The sequence below is a fragment of the Electrona antarctica genome (genome assembly GCF_951216825.1).
Source record: "Electrona antarctica genome assembly, chromosome: 5".
Lineage (NCBI taxonomy): Eukaryota > Metazoa > Chordata > Actinopteri > Myctophiformes > Myctophidae > Electrona > Electrona antarctica.
Genome location: NC_136810.1, coordinates 17,603,766 through 17,631,404, shown reverse-complemented (window position 1 = coordinate 17,631,404; position 27,639 = coordinate 17,603,766). Strand labels below are relative to the sequence as shown.

The following is a 27,639-nucleotide window of genomic DNA, read 5'->3' as shown; positions in this document are numbered from 1 at the left end:
CTTTCAAATAGTTTTGTAGATACAGGGATTTTGAGTGCAGTTCATCCATCACAAACTATCCGAGTTATTATTGGATGTGACAGTTTGACAGAAACCAAAAAGTTGAAGAGTCAATGACCATCTGTCAAACACAGGGCCTGGCCCCCGAGCGTAGGCGCTGATCGGCTCTTCCACTTTCTTTTTTTTTGCAAAACGCCCACCCAGCGTTAGGGGCCAGCTACCGGTACATGACCGGCAGAAGACACATGATGGTGTGAATCCACGCGGCCGGGATGTTTTAGGCTACTAGCAAACAGCCCTTTGGGGATGGTTCAAGTATTGCAATCAGGAGAAATGTTTTTCTTACAACAGCTGCACTAAGCCATCGTCAGACAATATGTAGAACTGTTTTCACTGCCTTTGAAATTATTTTTTTTCACTAAACACCATGGCCAAAGTTGTCTTTGTGCATTAATTTAGTAGAGGAGGCTGAACAAACAGAGCAAACAAAGGACACGCACACCTATACCTATAGGCTGGGTGCTGGATCACATCTATACCTATAGGCTGGGTGCTGGATCACACCTATACCTATAGGCTGGGTGCTGGAGCACATCTATACCTATAGGCTGGGTGCTGGATCAAAGTAAAGTCATAAAGAAGAAATGACAAATCTGCACACCAATTAACCTCTTAATCCCCAGGGGGGTAAAGGGGGTAAATCCGCAACATCGGAGTTGGAACCGGAGACCAATTGGGTCTCCATTGACCCGCTGAGCGCTGTTCAGAGGTGGACAGCCGCTGCCCCCGCCGGCGGGGGCAATGGGGCTCAAGTTAAGGCTCCCAAAATATCTTTACTTTAACGAAAGTAAAGATATTTTGGGAGCCTTAATTGGTGTGCAGATTTTTCATTTCTTCTTTTTTGTGCATTAATTTGCCATTTTTTTGACAACAAGAGAACCAAACACTAGTTGATATAATAATATAAGCCCTACAGTTTTCACCACTAGCACACAATAGAGGAGCGGTGTGGTTCTCAAAGTGGGGACCCCCACTGGCCCTTGAGGGGGTTCCAGGGGGTCCCCCAGCTATACATTATTGAACCAAATGGAGACCTACAGGTCTGTAACTCTGAGAGTGTGCAAAATGGTTCCATCTCATTATGGGGTTCCTAAAAAGGACCCAGCATATCAGCAACCAAATGTAGAAGAAAAGGAAGGAAGGAAGGAAGGAAGGAAGGAAGGAAGGAAGGAAGGAGACAGACAGACAGACAGACAGACAGACACTCTTCACTTGTACCCACTAGCTGCAACAAGATATGTTTGATGGAAATAGGAACAACATAAAAATAGGAGGTGAGCGGCATAACAAAATGCCAGAAGGGAATGAATAAACATCAGGCAAATACAGTAAGATAAAACATAACAAAGGACACAGTGAGGCTACAGCAAGAGGTTTAGCAGATGCTCTTAATCCAGAGAGATTTACAGTAAGCAAGGAAAAAGGGAAGTAATACATCAAATGCATGGAAATAGTCATCTAGGATCATACTGTAGGTAAACCAAGAACCTATCCTCAGTCAAAACAGTACAACGTAAAAAGAAAATGACCTGGCATCTGTCTACAGTAATCTCTCAAGAACAGATTCCGAGCTGCACCACTGAATCTGTCGGTAGGGGCATTCAGAACGTGTGTACATTGGGGATTACTGGAATGAAAACATACGGAGGGGTAAGCGGAATAAACAGGCCAATATCCTGCTACCCACATTCTATTGGGTGGCGCCCCCAGAGCCAAATGCAAAGGAAACAAACAAACCAATGGGTTCCCAGATTGGTCTACAGAAATATGCCATCTAAATTACATTGTATCCTTTGCATAAGCCTGCAAGGTCGTCAAGGCTATGGCAAGTTCTATAAGGGCTAAGGTGGAATCTGAAGAGGTGAGTCTTCAGATTATGGTGGAATTGGGAGTGAGTCTGTAGTTCTAACTGTTCGTTCCACAGTTTGGAAGCCAGAAGGGAGAAGAGTCTGGGACGTGTGGATCGTTGTCCGGATGGTTTAGGGAAGGTTCTGACAGCTTCTCTGCGGTAGCTGATCTGAGCAAGCGGGAGGGGTTGTAGGGTTGGATCAGGCTTTTAAGATATGGCGGTGCCATATGCCTTTGGTTGCTTTGTAGGCCTACATCATGTGTTTTGTACTCTGGGAGCGGAGAGGACGGACGGACATGTGAACATTTTGGCTGGTTGAAGACCAAGCGTTCTACAGCATTCTGTATCCTTTGAAAAACTTGTTTTTCTGAATCATTTGGAGGGGATTAAGTGCACATGCCAGCATGCTTACAGTAGGAGCAAATGGAGTAGAGCCACCCCGTTGGCATTGTGTGGTGTGTGTGGGGCCAGGCCAGCATTCATTTACTAGGCCCGGTTTCCAAGATACTCAATTAAGGGACCATGTACCTGTCTAAGGGCTTCAAAAGAAGCATCAGAGGGAGCTTCACTGAATGGACATGACACATGAGTCTTCATGCATGCACTGAGTCACTGACACGTTTCATTCACGAGTGTCTGGAACAGATACCAGCTGCTCTGCTCATTCACCTCATTTTGAAATCTCATGTTCATAATCCATTGGATGGATATGCTGTTTGGATATGTAGATACGTTGTTGTCTCTCTGCCACCCTTGACCCCTTCTCTTCTCTAGAAACAATCCAAACAATGGAGCTGGCTGCACAAAAACAAATTCCACCCACATGTGATGTGACAATAAAGATGATTCTGATTGTTTCTGCAATGAACATACAGTAGTGCATTAGTGGGAGCAGCTGTGCTTTACCTTCTTCTCTCTCTCTCTCTCTCTCTCTCATTTACATTGCCAAAGCAAAGTGGATCTCTCACCATTTATTTGATTCCTCTCTCTCCTCTGCTCGTTTCCTCTTTGTATTATCATGGGGGGGAACTAAGACACGACGAGGATTTACTTTATAGACCTGGGATTCCAGGTTTGTCTGCCCTTCCATCCTTGCCTGGCTGCACATTAACACAGGGTTGCCCAGATCGCGGGGGAGCATGCAGAGAATGGACTCCAAAAATAGCCCTGTTCATCGACACGCACCAGGCATGCAATTGCCTGTGCACGCAATAACAAGCACAGATTGTTGAAAAAATAACAAATATAATATTAAATACCATATTGTTGCTGTCGGGCAGACTCCTATTACCGGTATCTATTCGAACTTTGTGACTTTGCATCACACAAAAGCATCAAAAGTAGCAGAACCACAAGCCGGTTTCCGCCCGACAGAGGCGAAAAGTTGAGAAACAAACAACGCTAACAATCTGTTAATGGATATTTCTCTTTCTTCCTCTAGCAGGTCCTGTGAACCCAAAAATAATTAGACGCCATGCAAACATTACCTACCGATATACTAATGGTGGCTTCACTGACGCATCAACCTGAAAAATGATGCATGTTATGAGCATAACTATGCACAATGTTCTGGAGAGAGAGACAGGCCGTTCAATACTACCTCATTAAACGGTATAAACAAACCACAAATAACAAATAAAAATGAAGGCGAACTGACATTTTGCTGGGTAGGCTAGGGGCTGGGCTCACAGTGTAGAATGTACAAGTATATTCTCAGTTCCGTAGAAAGAACAGTGATTATTTAAATTCAAGTTCCACAGAACAGTGTTATTTATTTCATTTCAAATTCAATTCATATAAGGTTATTGCAATATAGGGGGGCTGCAGCTCAGTGCCTGAGGCTACTTGGGGTGGTCCTTGGCTGATATAAAGCCTCGAGCGGTCGTACTCGACGCTGCCCTGTTCGCAATGGTGGATAAAGTACTCAATTGTTTTACTTAGGTAAAAGTATCAATACTGCATGTGCAATGTAGAAACACTCAAATCAAAATTTACTTGAGTAAAAGTACAAAAGTATTTGGCATCAAAAGTAAAAGTACTCAGACCCTCATTTATCAATGGAGTGTAAAATCTGCCTCAAATCCGAGTGTCGGTTTTGGAGTACACTTATGTCGGCACGACATTTATGTGATCCCAAACAGCTGATCCTTCCTTAATCTCGTTCCTTAGTTGATAAATGTGACGGCTGAAATCAATCTGGCACGCCCTATGAAATCAAGCCTCACCCTCGTTTTTGGGACATGAACAACTGCAATACGACCAAACAACGTATATGGAAACCATAGTTACATGATGGAACTAGAAAAAGTGCCCTTCTGGGCACAGGTCTCCACCAGGAGGATAGGAGTGTGTGTGTGTGATGTTTGGCAAAATGTTTAGGAGCAATATGTGTGTGTGTGTGTGTGTGTGTGTGTGTGTGTGTGTGTGTGTGTGTGTGTGTGTGTGTGTGTGTGTGTGTGTGTGACGCGGCGGCTTGGCCTGTTGTAGCGCCACCATGAGGCTGATTTGAAAACTGTCAAGTGGCATTTCTTCCAAAGCCTAGTGGGAATATGCATGCACAGTTTCACCACAATCGGACGCTGCGTTGAGTAGTTGTGGCGATTTGTACAAAACGGGTACAAAGCGGGCTACTCCTGAAAAGTTTAGAAGCCAATCGTAGCCAATGAGGGTGGATTATGAGAAATCAAACAAACCCGTATTGATCACATGACTATGAAGAGCATGTGTACCGATTTGCGTGAAATTTGGATAAAATCTGAAGGAGTAATATTAGAAAATGTGTTTTACATATGTCGGCCTTCTGGTGGCGCTATAAAGAGCAGATGTGAAAAATTCCAGGCAAAGGTATTTGGCATCGACCGTGCCGGAGATTATCTGTTCACAGACGGAAGGACGGACAGACACACACACACACACACACACACGGACGGAGTGCAAAACATACTCTCTCCCCATGCCTTCGGCCTGGTGGAGACAATAAATAAAGATATACCGGTATTTGAACGAACACCTGCATGAATTAATAAAGCTGTAGGCCTACCCCGTTTCCCTCTCGCCTCGCTTGCCTTGCTGTCATGTCCGCGCGCACGCACGCACGCACGCACGCACGCACGCACGCACGCACGCACGCACCTCAAGGCTACATGACACATCACAGTTGCATCGCCATGAATGGAATTTTGAAGGCTAGGCCTATATTAATTTTGTGCGCAGTGCACGATAAAGTAGTCATGTAGATATGGCGAAGGCGATCATTGAGACTGCGCACTGCTGTGATAAGTGCTGTGGGTGAGTGATGCCTGCATGAAAGATATAGCATGTCAAGGCAGTCATAATCAACGTTTATAGAGTGATTGATGAATGAATCATAAACATATTGATGAAGGCTGGCATGTGTGCTGGTATGTACTGGCGACGCCCGCCGCGGTCCCGTCCTCCCGACTTCCGAAAACGATCTTGCAAAATTAAGCACTCAGCCTATCTGACCCGCCAGATAACCAGATCTGCCTTTTATCTGAAGAATGACTGTCAAAGCACTTATTTAAATGGGTGAATGATTAAGCCCCTTAAGCCTATAGCCTACAATTGCAAATAGGCAAGCTATATGCATGTCATTGTTACTTGGAAATAAAGACGTTCAATTTATGCCTTAATATCACAGGGATTATAAGCGTCTGATGTGACGCTGCGCTCCCGAATCATCTCGCACATCAAGTCGCACATATGCGCTGCATATAGGCTATGTTTAACAAGGCCAGTAAAGCACAGTTTGATTAAGCATAAAAAAAAACATTTAAAATAATCTTTTGAAAATAGCTATCTACTAGCTTGTAGATCTGCAATTTTCAAATGGACGAAATATACACAGTATATAGTGCTAAAGTGTTTTGTGTATTTTGTAATAAAAATAAAAATCTACCAAGTTCATATAATTGTAGTGGAGTAAAAGTACAATATCTTCCTCTGAGATGTAGTGGATTAGAAGTGAAAGTATTGAAAATTGTAAATACTGAAGAAAGTAAAAAAAAAAAGTAAGATGCTCTCTCGCCTTTGGTTAAGAACACAAGTGGTTGGTTATGGCAAGGGCTAAAGAACATATACAATCCAGCAATGAGCTACTGTAGCAGATCTTCCATGATGCTAAGGTGGTGTTGTTGCTTCTGGTTCGGCCCGTAAGTCTCGCTAACCGTGACTGCTGCACGTAACCACTGATTATAATCAGTGTAGTTTACTGTATGTGTCTTTGGGTCATGAACAAATCAAACCAAAAGAATCCCAAGAAAGCTTTCAAGAGAATAGCTCTCATGGCCACAGAGAGAAGTAATAGGCTGTGGCATGTCGGGACCCAAGGAAAAGTGCCTAGAAAATGAATTTCGTTCCCACGTCATGGGCACTACTATTTCAATGATTTTTTGCATATATACCCTTCTGAACTTTGGGTTAAAAGTTCTCCTCATAATATCCTGCAGTATTTTGTCACAAGCCAGAAATATATAAAAGTATGTAAAAGTGTTATGGGCACGAAAATCTTGTGCTGCTGTTAAATTGCTTGTAAAATGTGTTATATTGATTTTGGCAACAGAGAAACTTTCTCAAATGTCATAAATGTAATTAAGGATACATATACCTAACGTACAAGTATTGGTTCCTTAGTATACTCATAGTTGAATTTAGACCATGAAATGTAGCATATTTGTTAAAGAAATCACTTCATCTTAAGTGAGAGGCACCCAGCAAAATGAATACATACACACATACAAACATAGTAAACTTAGCCAAAAGGTTATATTTCATATATAAAACATGTCACAACCTACTGTGCAATGAAATGTATAGAAAAGAAAAGCAGCGCACCTTGGCCCTCAAAATATTACCAGGAATAATGCAAAAATCACACCCGTGTGAACTGAGTGGTGCAACTCCCCTCTATTGGTTCTCTGTATCGTTCCAATTTGTATCGTTCCAATTTCAGTTCCTATTGGTTCTCTGTATCGTTCCAATTTGTATCGTTCCAATTTCTTCTCTGTATCGTTCCAATTTGTATCGTTCCAATTTCTTCTCTGTCTCGTTCCAATTTGTATCGTTCCAATTTTTTCTCTGTATCGTTCCAATTTGTATCGTTCCAATTTCTTCTCTTTATCGTTCCAATTAAAATAAAAACAGCGCCCCTACTGGTACTCATGAGTCACACATGAGTCACACACAAACATAGGTTAACAGTCACAAACATAGGTGAACACCACGGACATTGCTGTTCTTTGGAGTGGTTGCACCACTCAAAAAAATGGAGACTAACACATAAATGCACTAAAGGTCAGAATTATTACAACATATGGTATGAAACATACCACAGTGCCAACACGTCTCTGCCATTTATGTCCGTAATCCATTATTTAGCCACTCCAGCCACATTCCTATTTCCCTCACTTTCGTCTAATGCACATCCCACATACAACAACATAACCACACTATATCAATATAGTCCGTTGTCTCGGCCCACAAACAGCATTCCGGAGTCCTATGTTATTGGGTTCACGTGACACGCGGGACGGCACAGGTGCATGATGGGAAACAGAGTTATTTTTTACATTTATAATAAGAGTCTGTTGTCTCACGCATATACGCCACTGAAACCTCACGCATGGGTCACAGACAGACGGACAGACTATAGACTATATATATATAAATTGTGACGGCCCCTGTACCTTTAAGGGAATGTGTATGCTGTTCGGTGTCAGGCATGCTTAACCCAATCCCTTTGCAGTGCTGGATTGGGAGGGCGGAGCTGGCAATCTGCAGAAGGGGAGACACCTGGCCAGTGTCCTCCCCAAACACTATAAAACACCTGCTGTGTTAATGTTCTGGTCTCTCCATTCCTCCTCAGGCACACCAGGGCAACTGTGTTTTTGGTTGCATTTTGTTAAAACACAATAACTGCCGCCATTAATTAATCCCTCGATTGCGTATTGCCATGGTTTAATCACGCGTGACACTTACTTTGAAGAGCCAAATATCCGTATCGCATTTTACTATGAAACCATTCCGTGTGTGTTGACGAAGCTGGTGCTCGTTCTCTCGGTCGGTGGTGGAAAAAGTGGACCGCGAGTATCACAGCGCCTGCTACAGGCCGTTGAAAACGCTTGTCTGGGACAAAGCGTCCTCTGCAATGTCGCTTCTGTGAGATAAAGCCGTCTGAAAACAGAGCCGGCAATGTTAGTGGATGCGCGCGCATTTTCAAAATGGCCGCGCCCATTGTGTCAGAAGCATAACAAAGCTAACGGACGGTAGATTTCGATACGATCGTATTAAAACATGCATTAATGAATACATCGCTGTTAAAACGGCTTTTCCGTTTGTGGCAGGCTACAAGATTCTACGTGTTAATATTCCTATGTTCCTGGCGGGTAAACGATTAATTGGGCAGTGTTCCCTGCCAGCTTTATTTGGAAAAATCAACTTCTCTTCCTATAATTGGTCCTAACTAATGTTCATGATAAAATACCACAATTTTTTCCTACTCAGTCTGTGTCTCATAGGAAGGCTGTGGGCAGTTCAGAAACCCGTCCACCAGTGACATCATCGATGGTGAATCCAAGCTAATAGAAACGGGAGGCTTTCTTTTCCTGAAAAGTTGCAATGCAAAAGTTGAAGCCATCGTTCTCACGATAATACAAATCTAAATATATTTATATATATAAAACAAATATTGTTTAAAAATAAATCTGCCTAACGATGATGTCACTGGTGGACAGGTGTCCGAACTGCCCAAAGCCTTCCTATGAGACCCAGACTGAGTAGGAAAAAATGGTGGTGTTTTATCATGAACATTAGTGAGGACCCATTATATGAAGAGATGTTGAAAAGTGGTGAAGTGGTCCTTTAAGGCCCATGAGCCTATATATATAGAGAGAGAGAGAGAGAGAGAGAGAGAATCGTGTGGCCTAAAAGTCTGGGGTCTTTTTTTTTTTTTAGAAGTTAAATGGATCAATGTACAGGCGATTCCTTACTGCAGTACAGTACAGTACAACACACGATTTGCTCAAAGTTTCATGATTCTTCAAAAATAGTAGACATAGCCAAAGTATCTATTTTTTCACAAAGAAGGGTTAAAGTGGTTAGAATCTAGAATGACACAGATGCTCTCCCGTTCTACTAAGACAACTATACACAAGGTGTGTGAGAAGGACTAAGAACTTAGTCGAGCTCCGGTACCTAGGTCTGTTGCACTCCGGAAAATTGTGACATGCTTTATGGAATTCAAATTACTGAAATCAGGGGTGGCGACTGAGAACTTGAATCCACACGAGCTCACCTGACAGGCGTTGTACAGCAGCTGGTGCTCAAACTTCTTGATGCCCAGGATCTGCTGGAACATCTGGTAGAGCTGCTCCTTGCTGAGGATCAGCTCCGACACGCTCTGGGGCTGGCGCCGCAAGTCCTCCTCCCCCCTGTAGATGGCGTCGTACTTGGCGAGCCAGGAGCTCAGCACGGTCTCCTTGCTGAGGCCGTCGATCTCAGGCAGGCTGCGCACGCGCCGCTCAATGTCCTTCTTGAAGAGGTCGCGGAAGTCCCTGGCCGTGCAGCCGCCGCCCTTCACCATCCTGGACACCCGCTCGCTCTTCAGGAAGCCCTGAGCGGGACAGACACATATACGCATGGTTAGAGGAGAACAGTGTTGCCAGATTTTTTTTTGATTAAACGAAAAAGCAAACCAGGTCTATGAAAACAAGGCCCAAAAGAAGTCACTATTATAATAGGCCACATGAGCACTTGATGTTTGAAAATAACAGATCTACGAGCTCACAACCCGTCAACAAGGAGATCGGCCATTTAAAAAAAAAAAAAGGGAAAAAAAGTGTTTGGGAGGAAAAAAGGGATAACTTACGAAGAAGAATGTCTGGATGGATTGTATTAAAGGCTGAGCTAAAATCAACAAAGATATATATATATGCATATGTTTTAGCTCCCTCAAAGTGCTTCAATACATGGTGTGTTAATGTGGAAATCGCATCACTAGTTCCACGATTCCGTGCATATGCAAATTGATGTGGATCTAGTGATCGCTCTGTTTCCTTTTGGAGCTCCTCAGTTAAGATTCTCTCCAGGGATTTGACCACATTGGAAGTTAATGCTACTGGCCGATTATTATTCTCTTGTGTACAGGGCCTTTTTGGGACTGGAACTATAATAGATTTTTTTCAGATTTCTGGCACAGTAAAGGTGTCCAAGGATAGCTGAAATAGACGCTGCCATGCAGAGCGCATTTTCGGGTCTGATAAGTCCTGGAAAAGATGCGCTGTGATTGGCCAGTATAGTCACTTGAGTGGCAGTGTGACGTAGCGAGCCTTCTACACTTCCTGCGTACTTCCTCCCCCAGTGTAAATTATTCCGCCCTCCTGTCGACACACATGGCTCCAACGAACTGCAGCGGCCAATGAGGCATCTATTTTTTTAATATCTATGGGTACAATAATGTCCACTCTACATTCGAACACAAACACAAAATGGCGGAAGCCCCAAAATAGTGCACTAGGAGCTGAATTCGGACACAGTCATGGAGTTGCAGCAGAGCAGACCCCCTGCGGACCTGCCTAAGGGCAGCGACCGCTCAAGGATTTAATGAAGATGGCAGGCACGCAGCCGAATGTTCAGTTCTTATTGTTTAGGCTGTTCAGTGTTTGTCCTTGCTGCTGCAAAACCAATCTGACATCAACAAACAAACCTGTGCTCCACATAATGAAATGACACATAGCAGGGGTCCAGAGTGTGTGTGTGTGTGTGTGTGTGTGTGTGTGTGTGTGTGTGTGTGTGTGTGTGTGTGTGTGTGTGTGTGTGTGCACAATTCAATAACTTGACTTGACCACAGAACCAAAAGAATATTGTTACTGTCAGGGAGAAACTCTTAACTCCATATTCTAACTTTGTTTTTTTTTGTAATAACTGAATGCCCTACTTGATCATACACTGCTGCGTCACACAAAAAGCATAAAAAGTAGCAGATCTACAAGCTCAAGATTTTTTCCAATTTTCGAATTTAAATCCTGAAAAGTAACAGTGAAAGGTTTCCACCCGACAGAGACGATATACTGCATACTAGCACAAAAGTACAATAGAAGATCTACAAGGTCAAAATGTACGTTTTTGGCTGGCGACTCCCATCTCAAAATGTGTTGTGCCAGGGACCACCAGAAGCAAAGATTTGAGTTAAAATGTTTACTTCAAAATATTCAAGATTTCCACAAATTTTCATGATTTTTCAAAAATAGATCAATTGACAAGCTATGAACTTGTATATCTGCTATTTTTGAATAGTAACATGTTCCTGGTTTTAATCGGTTAATGACCTCTAGCAGTGTGTTTCTTTTGTAGTGTTTGAGCTACAGAACTACTCTCGACCGATTTAGATTATTCAACGGATACAACGGTTACAGTGAGAAAGGGAAGTGCAAACAAGTCTAGCCCTGGCTTTAAATCTGATAGGTGACACCTGTAACCCCCCGTTTCCTGTTTAACTTCCTGAGGCTTTATTTGCCATGCTGGAAGAAACTGGCAAGGACAAGCCAGCTTTTATCATCAGATAATACTAGTAGATTACATGAACCCACACAAACCAGTTGGACTGAATGAAATACCCAATACAAATACTGCAAACCTCTTCTTGGAAATAAAAGAGAGCTAGATTTCTTATCTCATAACATTCCCTTTCGTTCCTTATAGTGTTGCCCTGGGGTTTTATAGCAGCACACGTGTTTATGTCTTGCTGCAGGCTCTGGTAGCGCCTTTGTAATCATACATAAAAGATGCATCAGCCTAGAATATTCCCTCAGTTTCCTCGGCGTCCCCCTGAGACATCTCTTGACACATTTCTTGACCCATTACCTGAGTTGAAGGGAATTATTTCTTGCATTAAGATCAAATCCATGCTGTATGCTTAGTCTCTCTCAATTCAGTTAAAACACTCTTGGAAGAGGATTTGGGTGAGGAGATTTCGGAGGAGGTTTGGGAGGACGTTCTTATTAAGGTGCGCAAATCATCCATGTGTGCAAGGCACAGATTAATACAGTTTAAAATCGTACATTGTGCACAACGATAATGACATGGAACCGATCTGTGACAGATGTTCTGGTCCTGTCCTGTTCTGCAGTCCTACTGGATGGGAATATTTGAGTCACTATCTAAAGTGTTTGGGAGACTATTGAGCCTAATTTTCCCTACAATGTCGCTCTCTCTTCCTTAGAGACAACTTGTATAGCCTTCGTTACCCTATTAATAAGGGAAAATTTGCTTAAGTTGTGGAAAATCTGGAAAAAAATGCTTACCACTAGCTTTCTTCACAGATGTGTTCATAAAGGTGTCTACTATCACAGAATTTTTTTTTTCAAAGCCAACTCCCTTGGGAAACTTTATGGGAGCCAATCGAAGTTGGAGGGCCTAGGGCCTAGGCTAACAGCAGGACATTTTAAAATTGGCCAATATCAGCTTGTGAGGTGTGTAAATAGGGTTTTTTTTGGGGGTGCTGAATCCGTTCCAACCATTCATTTTCAGTAAAAATGACTTCTGGACATAAAATTGGCCATGCCTGCTTTTGTATGTTCCAGACATACTAGTGTAATAACTAATAATCCATTTTATGCATATCTCAATGGATGTCTATGGTGTTTTCTTCTTTGTGTGTTGGTGTGGGGGGCATATTAAAATATAAAAAGCATTTTATTAATATATCACAAATGCATCTTAATTGAAACCAACTGTTGAAACAGAAGTAGATGGACAAGAAGTAGATGGACAATCTTTAATGGATTCCGTTTCGTCTTTAGAGTCACGCTAATTTACCAAAATATAAATATAAATCATCTAAGCATATAGCTTACTGCTTAGCAGAAATGGATATTTAAAAATATTTAAAAATGTACTTAAAGTACCAAAAGTAAAAAAAAATCTAAATAGCAGATCTAAAGACATTGTGAGCTTGTAGATCGTTGAAGTGGTTAATGAATGTTTTGCAATAATATTGAAAATCTACAAACTAGTAACTAAAGTTTTAAAATAAATGTAGTAGAGTAAAAGTACAAATACCTAAAAATTGTACAGTACAGTACTTACAGTAAGTAAATGTACTTACTTTCCACCACTGCCAATATCAATGGTAACCAAACTCTCCCTTCATTAATATTCCAACTGACAAAGCTTCCTCTTTGAGGACATGATTTGAAGTGAAAGCACACATAATCCTCCCTATGGCGAACCCCAAACAGGTTGTATAGCATCCAGAACACTATTTATATCAAACCCAGCATGTCAACAACGCTCTAGTCTGGAGTCTCAAGTATCAATTCCAAATCCTTCGAAGACTTAAAACAGACAATAGCCTCTTCTGGGAGATCAATTTTCAAAATAGCTCTTTGGCATACTGTGAGTGCAAATATTGAAATAACATACTTGATTATAAATCCACATATTGATAAGAAAAATGCCATAAGATATCTTATTCTTGACACCATAATGGTTCAATGGAAGAAAAGACATCAAAGGTCTTAGACGTACACATAGTGGAAAATAATTAAGGCTGGAGGTAAGAAGCTGCCCAATTGCATGACTGGCTGACTGACTCACAGACTATTATCATCCATATCCAGGGGGGAACAATCGCCTACAATGTCGCTCTACAACAGGGTATTCAACAAGATTAGGCAGGGGGCCAACTGTAGAATGACTACTTTCATTAGCTCCCCCCCAAAAAAAATGTTTGTTTTGTTCCAGGGGGAACAAAAAGACACAAGTTGAATACCCCTGCTCTACAAGATCACAGATGTGAGAGATGTGGCTGTAGACAGACACAAATGAGCTTGTACAACTGCTATTTTTGAATTCAAATGATTGCAATGCTATGTTGACTACTTTTGCTGGGGACCCCCAACAGGGTCCAATGGACTACTAGAGAGTCTAAGACCATGGTTAAGCTGGGACTTTGGTATTGATTCCATGATGCCACCAACTATATTTGATTCCACTTGAGGGGGGCTGCCGACGATGATGCGTTGTGCGGGAAGGATCCTGTGGAGCATGAACCGAAAGCAGATGGAGATGAATCGGCGACACTTGTCAGGAGTAATGGTGCGTGACAAAAACACTTCAAGCTCGAGACAGGAGGGGACAAAGACACAGAAAACAGAGGTGCTTTCCCCGAGGAGAAAAAAAGGGAAGCCATTTCTAAAGAGGGAGTGAGGATGTCAACACAACAGGACGGCCTCACCATGAAGGGTTTTCCGACTGTAAAGCCAAGTTTCATTGAAAACAACTGAGACAGGCAGAGGCTCTGTATGGAGATAAATGGAAATGGGCAAGCCTTGAGCAGATGAAGAGGTTAGTGACAGATGTAGCTGCCACCGTGGCAGGCTCTTAAAAGGGATAATGAGCTTTTATGGCACTAAAGTTGCGCTCCTTTGAACTGTGGTTAGAGGGAGAGATGTGGGGAAACCAACAACAAAACAAACTAAAACTAAAACAAAAATTGTCATGTTTGTGAGATAGAAGGGGAAGACGATCACAGGGGTATAATAGCCCAAGCCTGTTCTCACTTCCAAGTTGGCCAACTAGTTGTTGTCAAAGTGTGGTCTTGGGACACCCATGGGTCCTTGGATGAGTTCCAGGAGGTCCCCGGGTAAATGTGTTCACACGGCCAGCTGATGACAGAAAACTGATAAGTCTAAATCCAATGTATTGTATTTGTTATACCCTATTGTGTCCCTGCATGGCACCACAGAGGTTTAATCTGGCCCTGTTCTGTCCCTGCATGGCACCACAGAGGTTTAATCTGGCCCTGTTCTGTCCCTGCATGGCACCACATAGGTTTAATCTGGCCCTGTTCTTATCGGAGTTTGAGAGATAGGAGCCTCTCTGATTGCGGTGGCACTTCCATTCCTTCCGCGGTATACAGATGGTTGTTTCAGCACCACGGCCAGCTTCGCGACCATAATGAAAGTGCTGTAGCAAAGCACCTGGCTTAATTTGCAGACTGCCGCCGAAGAATGGACAGAGACAGGTCGATAATTAAAGATGGAGTGCCGAGATCTTTTTTTCCACCCTAACACATGATCATCAGGTATTATTGAGTGGTGCAGGCACTCCAATGTTTGTCCCTGGCTGGGTCTGTCCGTCCCTGCACGGAAATAGCCCACCCCGATGCGCACCACTTAAGACATTGGTACTTTGGCATCATGGTAAGGAATGCCTCTTCCAGACTGTGGTCGAATCATGTCCAACCTAAAACGTTGCGGCTGCTAATTACCCCGGCCGGGCGGACTGGGACTCGGAAAACCCTGTTGCATTTGTCTTTTTTGAATGGGTAAAATAGCACAAAAAATCCGTAGCGGCTAATTAGCCGTCAAGGCCTAACGGTAACCGGTTATTAAAATGTTAATTATTGTTGAAGATGAACATGGCTGTGGTTTCGTTTCGGTCAAAGCTACAGTAGAGGATCTATTAGTCGCATTCCCTGGCCTCTGAGATCTACTCATGAGTCTGCTTTAACTTTAACATGAAACAGCTGCTGACCCTTTTGATTTACAACAAGATGACTGAGTAATGGAATGTAACAAAACGTGTTTTGCCCATAGCAATATCTCACCAGCCGCCTATCCCAGAATGCATTGCATGATCTGACTATCTCCGGCGTTAAGGTGAGGAAAGGTGTTTTTGTATGCAGACTCAAGAGGTACTGTATAGCAGGCCATGGTCTGATTGAATGACTCAAGAGGTACTGTATAGCAGGCCATGGTCTGATTGAATGACTCAAGAGGTACTGTATAGTAGACTGTATAGTAGGCCATGGTCTGATTGAATGAGTCACTGGCAGCTAGAACGAGGGGGAGGAAACATTGCAGGGTGTGGCTTCATGTAAATGTCTCCCTACGGGAGTCAAGAGTCGTCTTCAAGTCTATAATGAAATAAGACAAAAAGAATTGCATTCAATTCCACTGCACCTAAACCGTAATCCGTCACTTTCACGTCTATTTTCACCAGGCGCCTGGCAAAAACTCTATTTAAAGGATTAGAGCCCCTTGAGATGCAGCATCTCGTTTGAGGGGATCCTCAAAGCACAACATGAAAACAATCTAACAACACAGAACAAAAACATATCAAAGACATACAAATAAAGGCTCTCCCACCATCTCAAACGCCACCACATCAGTAGGTCTCCTCCTGAGCATAACTAAACTTTTACATGTAGTTATAAATATGTATCTCCAATATCAACAAAGGGCCCACAATCAGCATGGTCTCGTGAAAAATTCTCATCGACAATGAATGAAGAATTTACGTCATATGTTTCTGAGCAAATTGACATGTTACGTCATGATGATGTACGATGATAAGAGCGCCCTTCACTTCACACGGGTGTGATTTTTATTTTCTATGGAAATAACAAAAACAATAGAACTGGCACAAAAACTGTTTACACTAAACCTGTGATGTGACAATAAATCTGATGCTGATCGCGTCAGTACTGAAAGAGCTGCTAGAAAGAGCTGAGATGAAGCCACTGAGTGAGGAAGGGAAGCTGCGCAGATGGAAGATGATTGGACAGGAGCACAACAACGATTGCAACATAATGACTTAATTGGGCACCAGACGGGAAAAGAAGCAAAAGGTAGACCAAAGAACACCTGTTGGCGTACCGTTGGAAAAGAAAGAAAAGATGCAGGACTGAAAGCATGGTCTGAAGTGAGGACGGCAGCAGCTGACCGTGAAAAGCGGAAGGGCTTTTTGTGATTGAAGGCCTTATGTGCCATGAGGCATCAAGTGGCTATGTAAAAAAAATAAGTGTTGATTTTGACCGCAGATCTTGTTGTGTAGTTTTAGTCAGTCTTTTGAATCAAATTCCATTTAGTTTGTCATATTTTAGTCATCTGAAATGTTTTACTTTTAGTCTAGTTTTAGTATTTTTGGCTGATTTATACTTGCAGTAGGCTAGCTGTGTGCCGAAAATAGCTGATCTACAAGCCCAGAACCCTATTCTCGGCATGTCAAAAAATAGGTGAACTTTTTTTTTTAAAGGTGACAAAAGCAGCAGATCTACAAACTCAAGCAGATGGGTTGTGAGCTGGTCAACAAATAATATATAGGGTTCAATTTTAACTATACCATCGATTACCAGTACCACATATTTACACATACTATAAAACAGAGCATGGCTCTACAGTATGACTCATAGTCATTAAAATTTGATCGAGTACACAATTACTATTCTGAAGATGAGCTAATTCCTCCACTTATAGGTGAAGGCTTGTGAATGAGTGTGTGTCGCTCTGTGTGCGCGCGTTTTTAATTCCTGTCCAAACCATATGTCTTCTTTATGGAGCAAGGTTGAACGAAATCTAAACCTCCATTTTGAAGTATTCTTGCTCTGTATAATAATAATACAGCCTATGGTTCCATACCCCATTAATTGTATAGTGATTTCAATTATTTTAAATGAATTAAAAATGTATAGTGTTAAGTGTTCAAAGCGCTTTACAATGGTTCATATACATTGGGAGGTGAAGTGGCGACTTCCCACATTCACATCCACCAATGGTGGCAAGCTATCACCGACCGACTCATTGGAGGCAATGCAGGGCTCAGTGTCTTGCCCAAAGACTCTTACATATGTACAGTAGACAGGAGGTGCCAGGATTAGAACCGCCGACCCAAGGATCATTGGACGACCTGCTCTAGCTCCTGAGCCACAGCCGCCCTATCCAAAGCCTAGAATCAAGCCTGATAATGCATGACCATAAAACATTTGAGTGATTCTGTGACTGTGTCACTGTGATATAAATACTTTTGGAAATCTCTATGGGAAAAATGTAAGGGGTGTGGAACGAAAAAGGCCACTGCTTGCACCTGAACTTTCTGCTAAAGGTGACACATAAGTAGACAAGCCAAGAGTTCCCCATCCCAAAAGGTCACTCCCCCACTTAGCTGTCTGAGCACATTGACGCACAGCCAGAGTCTCCTGACACCCTGGGTAGACAGCCCACCTCCCCTTAGAGACGCTAATATCGACCAAAACCTCCATGGTGGCTAAATGCTAGAAACCACTCCCCTGTGTCCCTGTGTCCCTGTGTCCCTGTGTGTGTGTCCGTGTGTCCCCCCCCCCCCCCCCCCCGTGTGTGTGTGTGTGTGTGTGCACGTGCATACTAGATTAGAGACTTTCTGCAATACCCTTGCCACTGAACATCATCAATCTAACTATGTATTCTACAAAACTCTGTATGTCTGAACACGTTTTTCTCCTTGAGCAATTGATCTGAACTTACACACAGGCATACTGTGGTGATTGATGTGAAGACACTCGGGAACAATATTTCCAAATTCAAGATGCAGTTTTCTATGCATTTAAGGGGTATTGGGGGGTTTGACCCAAAAAACAACAAATAATAATAATAACCCATCCGTTACTACATGTGAAGGGCACAATACTGGGTTTAAAAACACAGCTGAAACATGAAGTGGAGTCTGTCAAGGCCCGCAATTTCCTTCTTCCCATTGCGCTGCAACGTAACTAGGTATCAAATTCAAATTCTAGTATCCGCGACGACATGCCTCACGGCTGCAGAGAAATACGACTATTTTAATCGGAACGTGTGGACCTGCACCGTGTGTGTGTGTGTGTGTTAGAAGTAGGTTGGACATGATTCGACCACAGTCTGGAAGAGGCATTCCTTACCATGGTGCAAAAGTACCAATGTCTTAAGTTAAGGATGCTGTTACACAGCTTGTTTACAAATGTAAACAGCTTGTGTTCATATTTGGAAGCCTCTGTAATGTCCATACAGTTGGTGTGAGAGTCCTGCATGAATGCCCAAGCCAAGAGCAGCGGCTAAATTCTGTTAGTGTCTGTGATAATTGGCAGTCGCCCCATATGGAGGAGACAATGCTTCCTGTATCCATGTATTCTGAAACGCTTATTGTTGAGTGTAATCAGTAATCAGTGGCTCTTATAGATGGGTGCACTTTGGTTATAAAGGTAGGAATATGAATTTAAAAAAAAATTCTGCTTAATTATTGTTGAGTTTCCCAAGTTTGTGCATCTACTACGCTTTGTGTTCAAGAATTAAATGTTAACGCAAATAATGTTAAATGTGTGTTGCAGCTAGGCAGTCATCGACTCATAACACATGCCTTGTCCATACAGTACATAACAAAAAGTCTGTAAATACTTTGACTGTGCAATTATCTGTGAAGCATTACACGGGAGTAAATGCGATGGCACCTGAATAGTGCTAATAGTTGCTACTACCACTTTGTTTAGTGATGTTCAGCAATACAAAGCCAATGCATGCACGTACACACAGTGCATATTAACCCAAAGTCTTGAGTGTGCACAACATCACTTGTTATAATAATAATATAATAATAATAATACAACTTTATTTGTATAGCACCTTTCATGACATGAAATGCAGCTCAAAGTGCTTTACAGAGCAAAAAAAAGAAAAGAAAAGCAAGGATAAACATTAAAAAACAAGAGCAGTAATGCAATAGTGAGGACATGAATAACAAAAAATTAAAAGATCAATTAAAAGCAAGGGTGTAGAAGTGGGTCTTGAGCTGTGCTTAAAAAATGTCTACAGAGGCTGCCTGTCGAAGGTACAGTGGGAGTTTGTTCCACGCCGTCGGCCCGTAGAAGCAGAAAGCTGCTTCCCCGTATTGGTATGGACTAATGAAAGCTAGAAAGTGGGCTACAAGTAGTATTTGAATAAAATGATCTGTAGCTATAGTGGTCTGCTTACCAGAGAGCAATACTGCACTCTTGCATGTGTACATGTTCCATTATGTTTGCTTTGAAGGGCAGCCAGAAATATTTAATGCAAATCAATAACGCACTGCCGAAACTAATGGAATGAACATGCTATGCCCATTATTATACAACACCGAGTCCACTGGAGTACCTGAGCACCTGAATTAAATCCCTTGGGGGTCATAAAGGTATTCCCATAGTCTTCCTCCCCAAGACTTCCATCTTGCCTGGCGCTCACAAATGTCAGCCATTATTACTAATGAGCCGACCACCGACAGATTTCCTTTCTCCCTGCTGCTCGGCTTAATTGAGGGGCTTTAAAATCCCATTAAAATATTTATAACCAACTGCCGTACTGAGTTCTACTCAAGATGATTAACCCATTTTGGGCGGGAACCCCTTTTGGTGTTTTAAGCATTCATGTTATACTTTATAGCTATTTAAAAATAGCAGATCTACAAGCTCATAGCGTCTGCTATTTTTGAAAAATTGTGAAAATGTGCCTCAAATCTTTGAATATTATATTCTTTCAGAGCGAATGTTTTTAACTCAAATCATTGCTTCTGAGGGGTTCCTGGAACAACGTATTTTCAGATGGGGGTCGGTGGCCAAATACATATAATTTTTGGGGTCCTTGAAATGAAATATTGAGAACCACTGATATAGAAACATAGGTATTTCAGAAAACTGTCAGGATTAAGAAGACTTTTTTTTATTTATTCTTTCAACGTCAGGCCTAAATGGGTTACAGGTAACAGCAATCAATCAGTCTCCAGGTCATCAGCTCCTGAAATGAACCAGAATCTGAATAAATACTACTGAACTGAACACCCTTTACGTAAAGTATGTGCGTTGGTTTTACAAATATTGAACCAATGAAAAGTATTAAAGGGCGCTTCTAAACCTACTAACTCGGTTGGATCGTCAAACTGTTGGTCAAATCACCTAACTCAACACACCTAACTCAACACTAATATACTGTAAATGTATATATATATATATATATATAATATGCTGCTTAGCAGAAATGGAAATAAAAAATAAAAAAAGGAAAGAAAGTTTCGGGAGGTGTATTTCCAGACTCCATATACTGTAGCGTTACTGTAGCAATTTGGGGAGGTGTATTTCCAGACTCCATATACTGTAGCGTTCGGAGATTGTGGAATAGTTGTTGGCTACGAGAGACTAACATGAGCAGTGGTGGAAACAGTACTCACATGTTTTACTTAAGTAAAAGTATCAATACTGCAATGTAGAAATACTGTTACAAGTAAATGTCCGGAATTCAAAATGTAGTAAAAGTACAAAAGTATTGCCATCAAAATGTACTTAAAGTACCAAAAGTAGAAAGTACTCATTATGCAGAATGTCTCATTTCAAATGTATAAAATCTTTTGAAAACAGTTTTACTGGGTGTGGAGAAGTAGAGCAATCCGTCTATGACATTTTTATGATGCGTTACAACATTACAGCATTACCTCACTGTCTCACACTATCATTTCATGAGCAAATTGTCTCTGGCGGGTGGAAACATCATATGTCCAAAGCCGTTACTTCTCAGGATTCAAATTGAAAAGTATCAGAAGTAGCAGATCTACAAGTGCGAAGCGCACCGCTTCGTGCCCCGCTTCGAGCTTGTAGATCTGCTACTTTTTCTACTTTTGTGTGATGCTGTAGCATGAGCAAGAAGGGCGTTATTTACGAAAAAAAACACCAAAAGTTATACTATGGAGATAAGAGGTTTCTGCCCGACGGCAACAATATTTATCCCTTTACGAGTGTCTGCTGATGTTCAATGGCTCCCATATTTCACCTCATGCATAAAACATAGCTCATTTTAAAGCCTTCTTCTTGGTCTGTAGTGGAGACATTTGAGGGAAAAAAAGATTGCAGAGGGGGTGTCAGAATAGAGGGATGACATGATGAGTCATGGAAATAATAAAGTCAGTTGAATATGTAATGCCAAAGCATTACTAAAATCTAGGAGAGAAGATGTTGTAGCCAACAGGAATATAGTGCATGCAATGTGTATGTATGCATGTACGCATGAATGCATGTACGCATGCATGTATGTATGTATGTACGTACGTACGTACGACGTACGTATGTTTACATTGTGCATTTCATATTTATATTTAGGAATTGATGCCATCAGTGAAGAAAAAGCAGAAAAAAACGTTTTGAAATCCTACAGATAGCTCACCACTATGGAACCAAGTCAAAGTTGAGAGGATACCAAATGGACCCTTACAGGTCTAGTTCATGGGGGTCCTTGAAATGTAAACGTTTGAGAACCACATAACATAACAGCAGTAGACAGTCTGACAGGTAAACACAGCTGAGGGTAATATCTTGAATTGTGGCATGTGTTTGGGTTAAGTGTTGCTGACCATGGACAGCTGCTGTACAGGTAACTTCATGCTAGTCTAAATTAAACACATTCCTGATTAGTGTGATTACCTTCAAAGATTTACCTGTCAAAACGGCTGCTGTGAAAAGGTTTCGTATCCACGTGCATCCAGAATGAATCAAACACTTTCAAGATTAAGAAACACTTTCGGGTTCAAAAATAGCAACACGTTGCATATCTGCTAATTTTTAAAAGCCAATGTATACAATATGGATAAAGGGGTTAAAATGTATTAAGACATTTTTCTGGGGACCCCCTGGAACCCCCTGGAACCCCCTGGAACCCCCTCAAGAACCCACAGGGTCCCCGGACCCCACTTTGAGAACCAACCACTGGTCCTAAACGTTTTAGCTCGAGACCCAGAAAGAGATATTTGATGTCTCCGCAGGACCCAAGCTAGTGAAAATAGTACACATCTACAAAGATTGAGATTGTTGGGGATTTAATGTTTTGAAATAATAATGATTAAAAACAAAATGTTAAGGGATATTTGTCTGCAACCCACTGTTTGAAAAAACGTGATTTCTAGACTTCACCCCAGAGCCTTTGTTCCAAAGCAAGCAAAGCAAATTAACACCTTCAGCGCCCCCTGCTGTTCATTTGAAATGACCGCAGGGAGCCAGCTATATCCCCTATATAGGCGCCATTCAATTACGTCAATACAGCCCAATACAACGAGTAGAGGTGCAGAAACGTTTTCGAGCAGCAACCGACATGTCTAAGGTTTCACAACAAGCGATGACATGGCTGGCACGATGCGATCAGAAATCACGGTTTATCTGAACGCCGGGCGGTTTGGACTAAAACAACCACTTGAGTATTTTTCTGAGAAAACAAGCAACAAAGAAACGACGATGAGTGGATCATTATGGGAGGTGCGCGATGGTCAGAACGTATGCCCTGTCTAGCAGCCTGGGCAGCACGGAAGGTTTAGTGTTGAGCTTCGGCTGCATGGTATTAATATAACCCTTACCCTTATAACCCTTGCGAGGCGTTTTGGTGTGCATCGTGTTAAAGGAGAATTCCATACTAAAAGGCTTTCTTACCTTTCTTTGTAGTTGTTACGTCCCCACCAAAGAGGTCCAGGTGTTATTTTGTGCAAAAGCTCCTTATTGGCTATGTCCCCTACCATAAGCCCTATTTTTTTGTATATATATCCTCTCTTCATAATGTAAATAATATCCCAAGCGGCACACTTTACTACTTATTTCGATGGAAATAAGCGAATTAGCACAACACCCCATAGCCCCATTCAATTCCCATTCAATTCAATGCAATTCATTGAGGGCTTATGGTAGAGGAAATAGCCAATAAGGAGGTTTTGCACAAAAAAACACCTGGACCTCTTTGGTGGGGACGTAACAACTACAAAGAAAGGTAAGAAAGCCTTCTAGCATGGAATTCTCCTTTAAGTGGCAGCAGTACGAGGCACAGCAAATATAAGTCTCTCTGACAGTGGGAGCGCATCATGCATGCTGTGACGAATAAAAACCTCTCCTGCATTGTTGTAACACACCGAGTGGGAGCGAGGGGAAAAAAACAAAACAAGAAGATAATGAAATCAAACAAAACCAGGAACAGAAAAGGAGAAATACGGTATGAGGACAGGAAGGCAGAGAATAATGACAAGAATCCGGAGCCTGACGCCCTGCTTCTCTCCTAAAAAAAAAACTAAAACAAAAAAATGAGATGTATTACTTTACTGCTCTCTCAGCCTTCAAATCTAATGCCCTGAGGGCTTTGCTGGCCTGACAAACAGTAATCCTATTGTCCTCTCTAATTATATTAAACAACGTCAAAATCACCAACATTACAATCACCTCCTGCATTAATAAATGCAGGAGGTGCTCTCCCAGTCTGACACTAAGGAAAAACATATCATGCACAGAATTTCTTGACAGGAAATGGCTCATAACATGTCTACGGTGGATTTTTTTTAAACCAAAACTTTACAGATTGAAAGAGGATAATTCAAGCTTTCCCTACAGCTGCAATGTTGGTGAGTTTGACGTTGTTTAATATAATTAGATAGGACTTTTCTGTTTGGATGAATGGGCTGCAGGCCTGGCCCTTCCTACAGGCCGACGAAGCAGCCGCTTCGAGCGCCACCTCTTAGGGGCGCCACTTAAGCCCTCCAAAAAAATATTTTTTCTGCACTGGTTTCTGCTTTAAGTGGGGGGATATCGGTCGGGCAACTGGCAACCCACACATTCACATTGGGTGAGGTGACAAATGTTGGACACTAGGGGGGGGGTAGTCGCCACCATCTAAAATGAATACATGCTGCGCATGCTGCGCGTTGCCTGGGAGACAGGCTTAACGGCCCGGGTTGAACCGGAAGGAAAAGAAAAAATAAACAAACAAAAATGCCTCCCTGAGTCCCAAGTAAACGTATGGCTCCTTTTTTCCCTTTGTCCGTCAAAACAAGCTTTTTTTACACAAAGATTTTCAAGATGCCGGGTGGAATTAATTAAATTAGTCCGGCGGTGGCGATCGCCGGTTTAAATCGCTGCACATGCGTGCGGGGGCCACTCTACAGATCTCGCTTGTAGCGCCACCTAGGGCCCAACCGGCCCTGATGGGCTGTCTATGGGAAGTAGCACTTAGGTAGCACGTTGCTGGCAACAAGGCTGCGGTCTGAATAAAGACAATGGAGATGAAAAGGCCACAACCCACATGAACACAGTGTCCATACAGGGCTTTAGGAGAGAAGGTTAAGCCATTAATAGGCAAGAAAGTCAAAAAAATCGTGGTGGTGGTTCATTAATCATTAGCCTCGGAAATGCTTGTGCCTTGTGTGTCCCTTTCTCAACTCAGAGCGAAATAAAGCAAATAGCTCAGCCGTGCATCTGTTAATAAGCTTGCAATAACAGCAGCTTTTGATGTATTGACAGAGGTCTGTCAGTGATGGAGTAATCAGCGAGCAGCAAATCAAACCGCTAAATACGATGCCACGCGCTCATGCAGAAAAATGCCATTTGTTTAAAATGCCCACAGGGAGCGTCGAAGCACAGAGTCATTCCGCAAATGGCTGTCGGAATGTCAGGTCTCTGGCTCAGTCTCCCCAATGGGGATCGGTGCAAAGCTTGGGATTTCAATTGAGGGGAGTAGCTTTGTGGCTCTGCTTTGATTCCTTTTCCGTTTGATTATAAAATGTGTTTATTGTAATATCATCTGTGATCACTTCGGCTTTGGAACATGACCGTCCGTGCATGATGTGGAGTGTGTGGATGCAAGAGCGTCTTCACTCTGGTATGAGTTGAGAAGGACGCGTCTTATTTTAAAATAGCCACGACAAATTCAAAGTCAACTAAATTATTTCAGCATGTAATTCTCATAATAATTTAGCTGGAGACCACCTGGAACCCCCACAAGGACCACTGGTGGTCTCCTGACCACTGGTTGAGAACCTAAACTGTTGCATTGCAGGGATAGCAAGACGCAGTAGATTGGAGTACTATATGAGAGGAGATGTAAAAAAAAAAAAAAAAGAAAGAAAAAAAGAACACAAAACAATCTTTTTGAACCATAAAAACATCAATTTCCCCTGGAAAATTGTCCTCAAAATGTCAATCTCTCAAAATCTACAATCGCTGTGAGGACATCACAAATCTCTCTCTCTCTCTCTCTCTCTCTCTCTCTCTCTCTACTAGCCAAAGACTGCGGATACAAATTGTATTGTATGTGACAATAAACACCTTGATCCTCCATCTCACGCTTGGATAAAATAAAACAATCTCTCAATGCTGCAGATATTCAGCAAGAAAGCCAAATCAACAGCTGGGATCAAATTCAAGAATAGGTACATAGATTAGATCCCCCCCCTCCCCCCCCCATCCCAGGAGCTGAAATATTAACGTCAGAACATCAGAGAAATGGTGGTGCAGTGAGGGAAATGCCACTTGAGCCAGATTAATATCATCCTCTTTCCATTTCGTTGCCGTCGGGCAGTACTTACTTACGTTGCTGTACTTTTTATTTATTTGACCTTTATTTAACCAGTAAAAACACATTGAGACTGCGCCTCTTTTACAAAGTGGGAACTGGCCAAGAGGCAGAAATAAAATTACACTTCAATACTACATCGAAAATGACACATTTTGGAACAGCAAATAAATAATAATAAAAAACTGTGCTCTGTACTGTATTGTAGTGTACTTTACTCTGTACTGTACTTTGATTATTTTTGCAAAAAATCTTTGAGAAATGACAAAGTTACCGTGTGGGTGTTCCCGGAACATCCAGACCCCCAGGAACGCGCCCAGGGGGGCGGCCTGGTTCCGGCAAGCCCGAAACACACAGAGAATCTAGGTTGTATTGTCAAGAGGAAGGTGTGAGACATGAGACTCAACAATACAAATGCATTTATGGCAGTTATCAAAGCAAACCTGGGCTTCCATAACACCAACAGTGACAAAGGCTGATCACCTCCATGCCACGCCCCATTGATGAAAAAATGTGTTCAAAGGTAGCCCAGACCAAGTATTGACTGCACATACATACTTTTCAGATGGTCGACATTTTTTTTAGTGGTCTCGTGAGATAGGATCTTTTGATTTTCATGAGCTGTATGCCATAATAATCAAGATTGAAACAAAAAAAGGTTTTAAATACTTAACTTTATGCACAATGAATTGAGAATATATGAAAGTTTCACATTTTGAATTATGTTAAGGAAAGAAAATGAACCTTTACACAATATTCTAATTCATTGAGATGGAGCTGTATATATATATATATATACACAGTTGGGTGCCACCGATATTGTCCCTTATTATTTGACCCATTTAGGCCTGAAATCCTCCAGTTTTCTGAAATAAATATTTTCACGATTTTTCAAAAATAGCAGACCTACAAGCTCGTAGCGCGCCACTCGGTGGCGCGCTATGAGCTTGTAGGTCTGCTATTTTTCAATAGCTAAATTATAACAATGTTTAAAACACCAAAAGGGGTTCCTGCCCAAAATGGGTTAACTGTCCTTTTGCGCAGATCACGCAAACCTCAGCAAAAAGAAAAGGACAATATCGATGGCCTCCAACTGTATATAAAGAATAGCCGATTTGAAAGTTTTCGCTCTACCAAACGGGTTTGACATAGCGGGTGGTCTGAAGACCCAATATGCGCTTTCCAATATGCGTGTATGCATGATAGCAATTGTATGGATAGCGCAACAACATGCCCATCAGCCACACCTCCAGGCACAAATAAGGGACTCTGCATAATATGTGTCTGTCTGTCTGTCTGTCTGGGATCAGCAGCCAAATACATATGATGTTGGGGGACTCTACAAACATGAAAATGTTTGAGCACCACTGATATAGCAACATACATTTATCAGAAAACTGTTTAGAAGACATTTGTAGAATCGACCTCAGGTCTTAATGGGTTAACTAGTGAAATAATAATGTTTTCACCAATGACGGTGTTCCTATAATGAATTCCCAGGAATTTAATGAGCAGACACACTTCCATAGGACACCTATGATATATGCAAATGTCAACGAACCAATTATGTGAAGACAGCTGGCTTCATTG

General features: G+C 42.0%; 1 protein-coding gene across 3 annotated transcripts in view; it reads right to left on the bottom strand.

The window, feature by feature from the left end:
- Window positions 1-27,639, bottom strand: part of cadps2 (Ca++-dependent secretion activator 2) — a 229,821-nt gene that overhangs the window by 146,889 nt on the left and 55,293 nt on the right. For all 3 annotated transcript variants that reach the window (XR_013790062.1, XM_079501503.1, XM_079501504.1), the window contains exon 3: window positions 9,222-9,539. Coding sequence is in view for 2 of the 3 variants with exons in the window: in XM_079501503.1 (XP_079357629.1) it covers window positions 9,222-9,539 (318 nt within the window). In the remaining variant the exon portion in view is untranslated. The remainder of the gene's footprint in view (window positions 1-9,221; window positions 9,540-27,639) is intronic.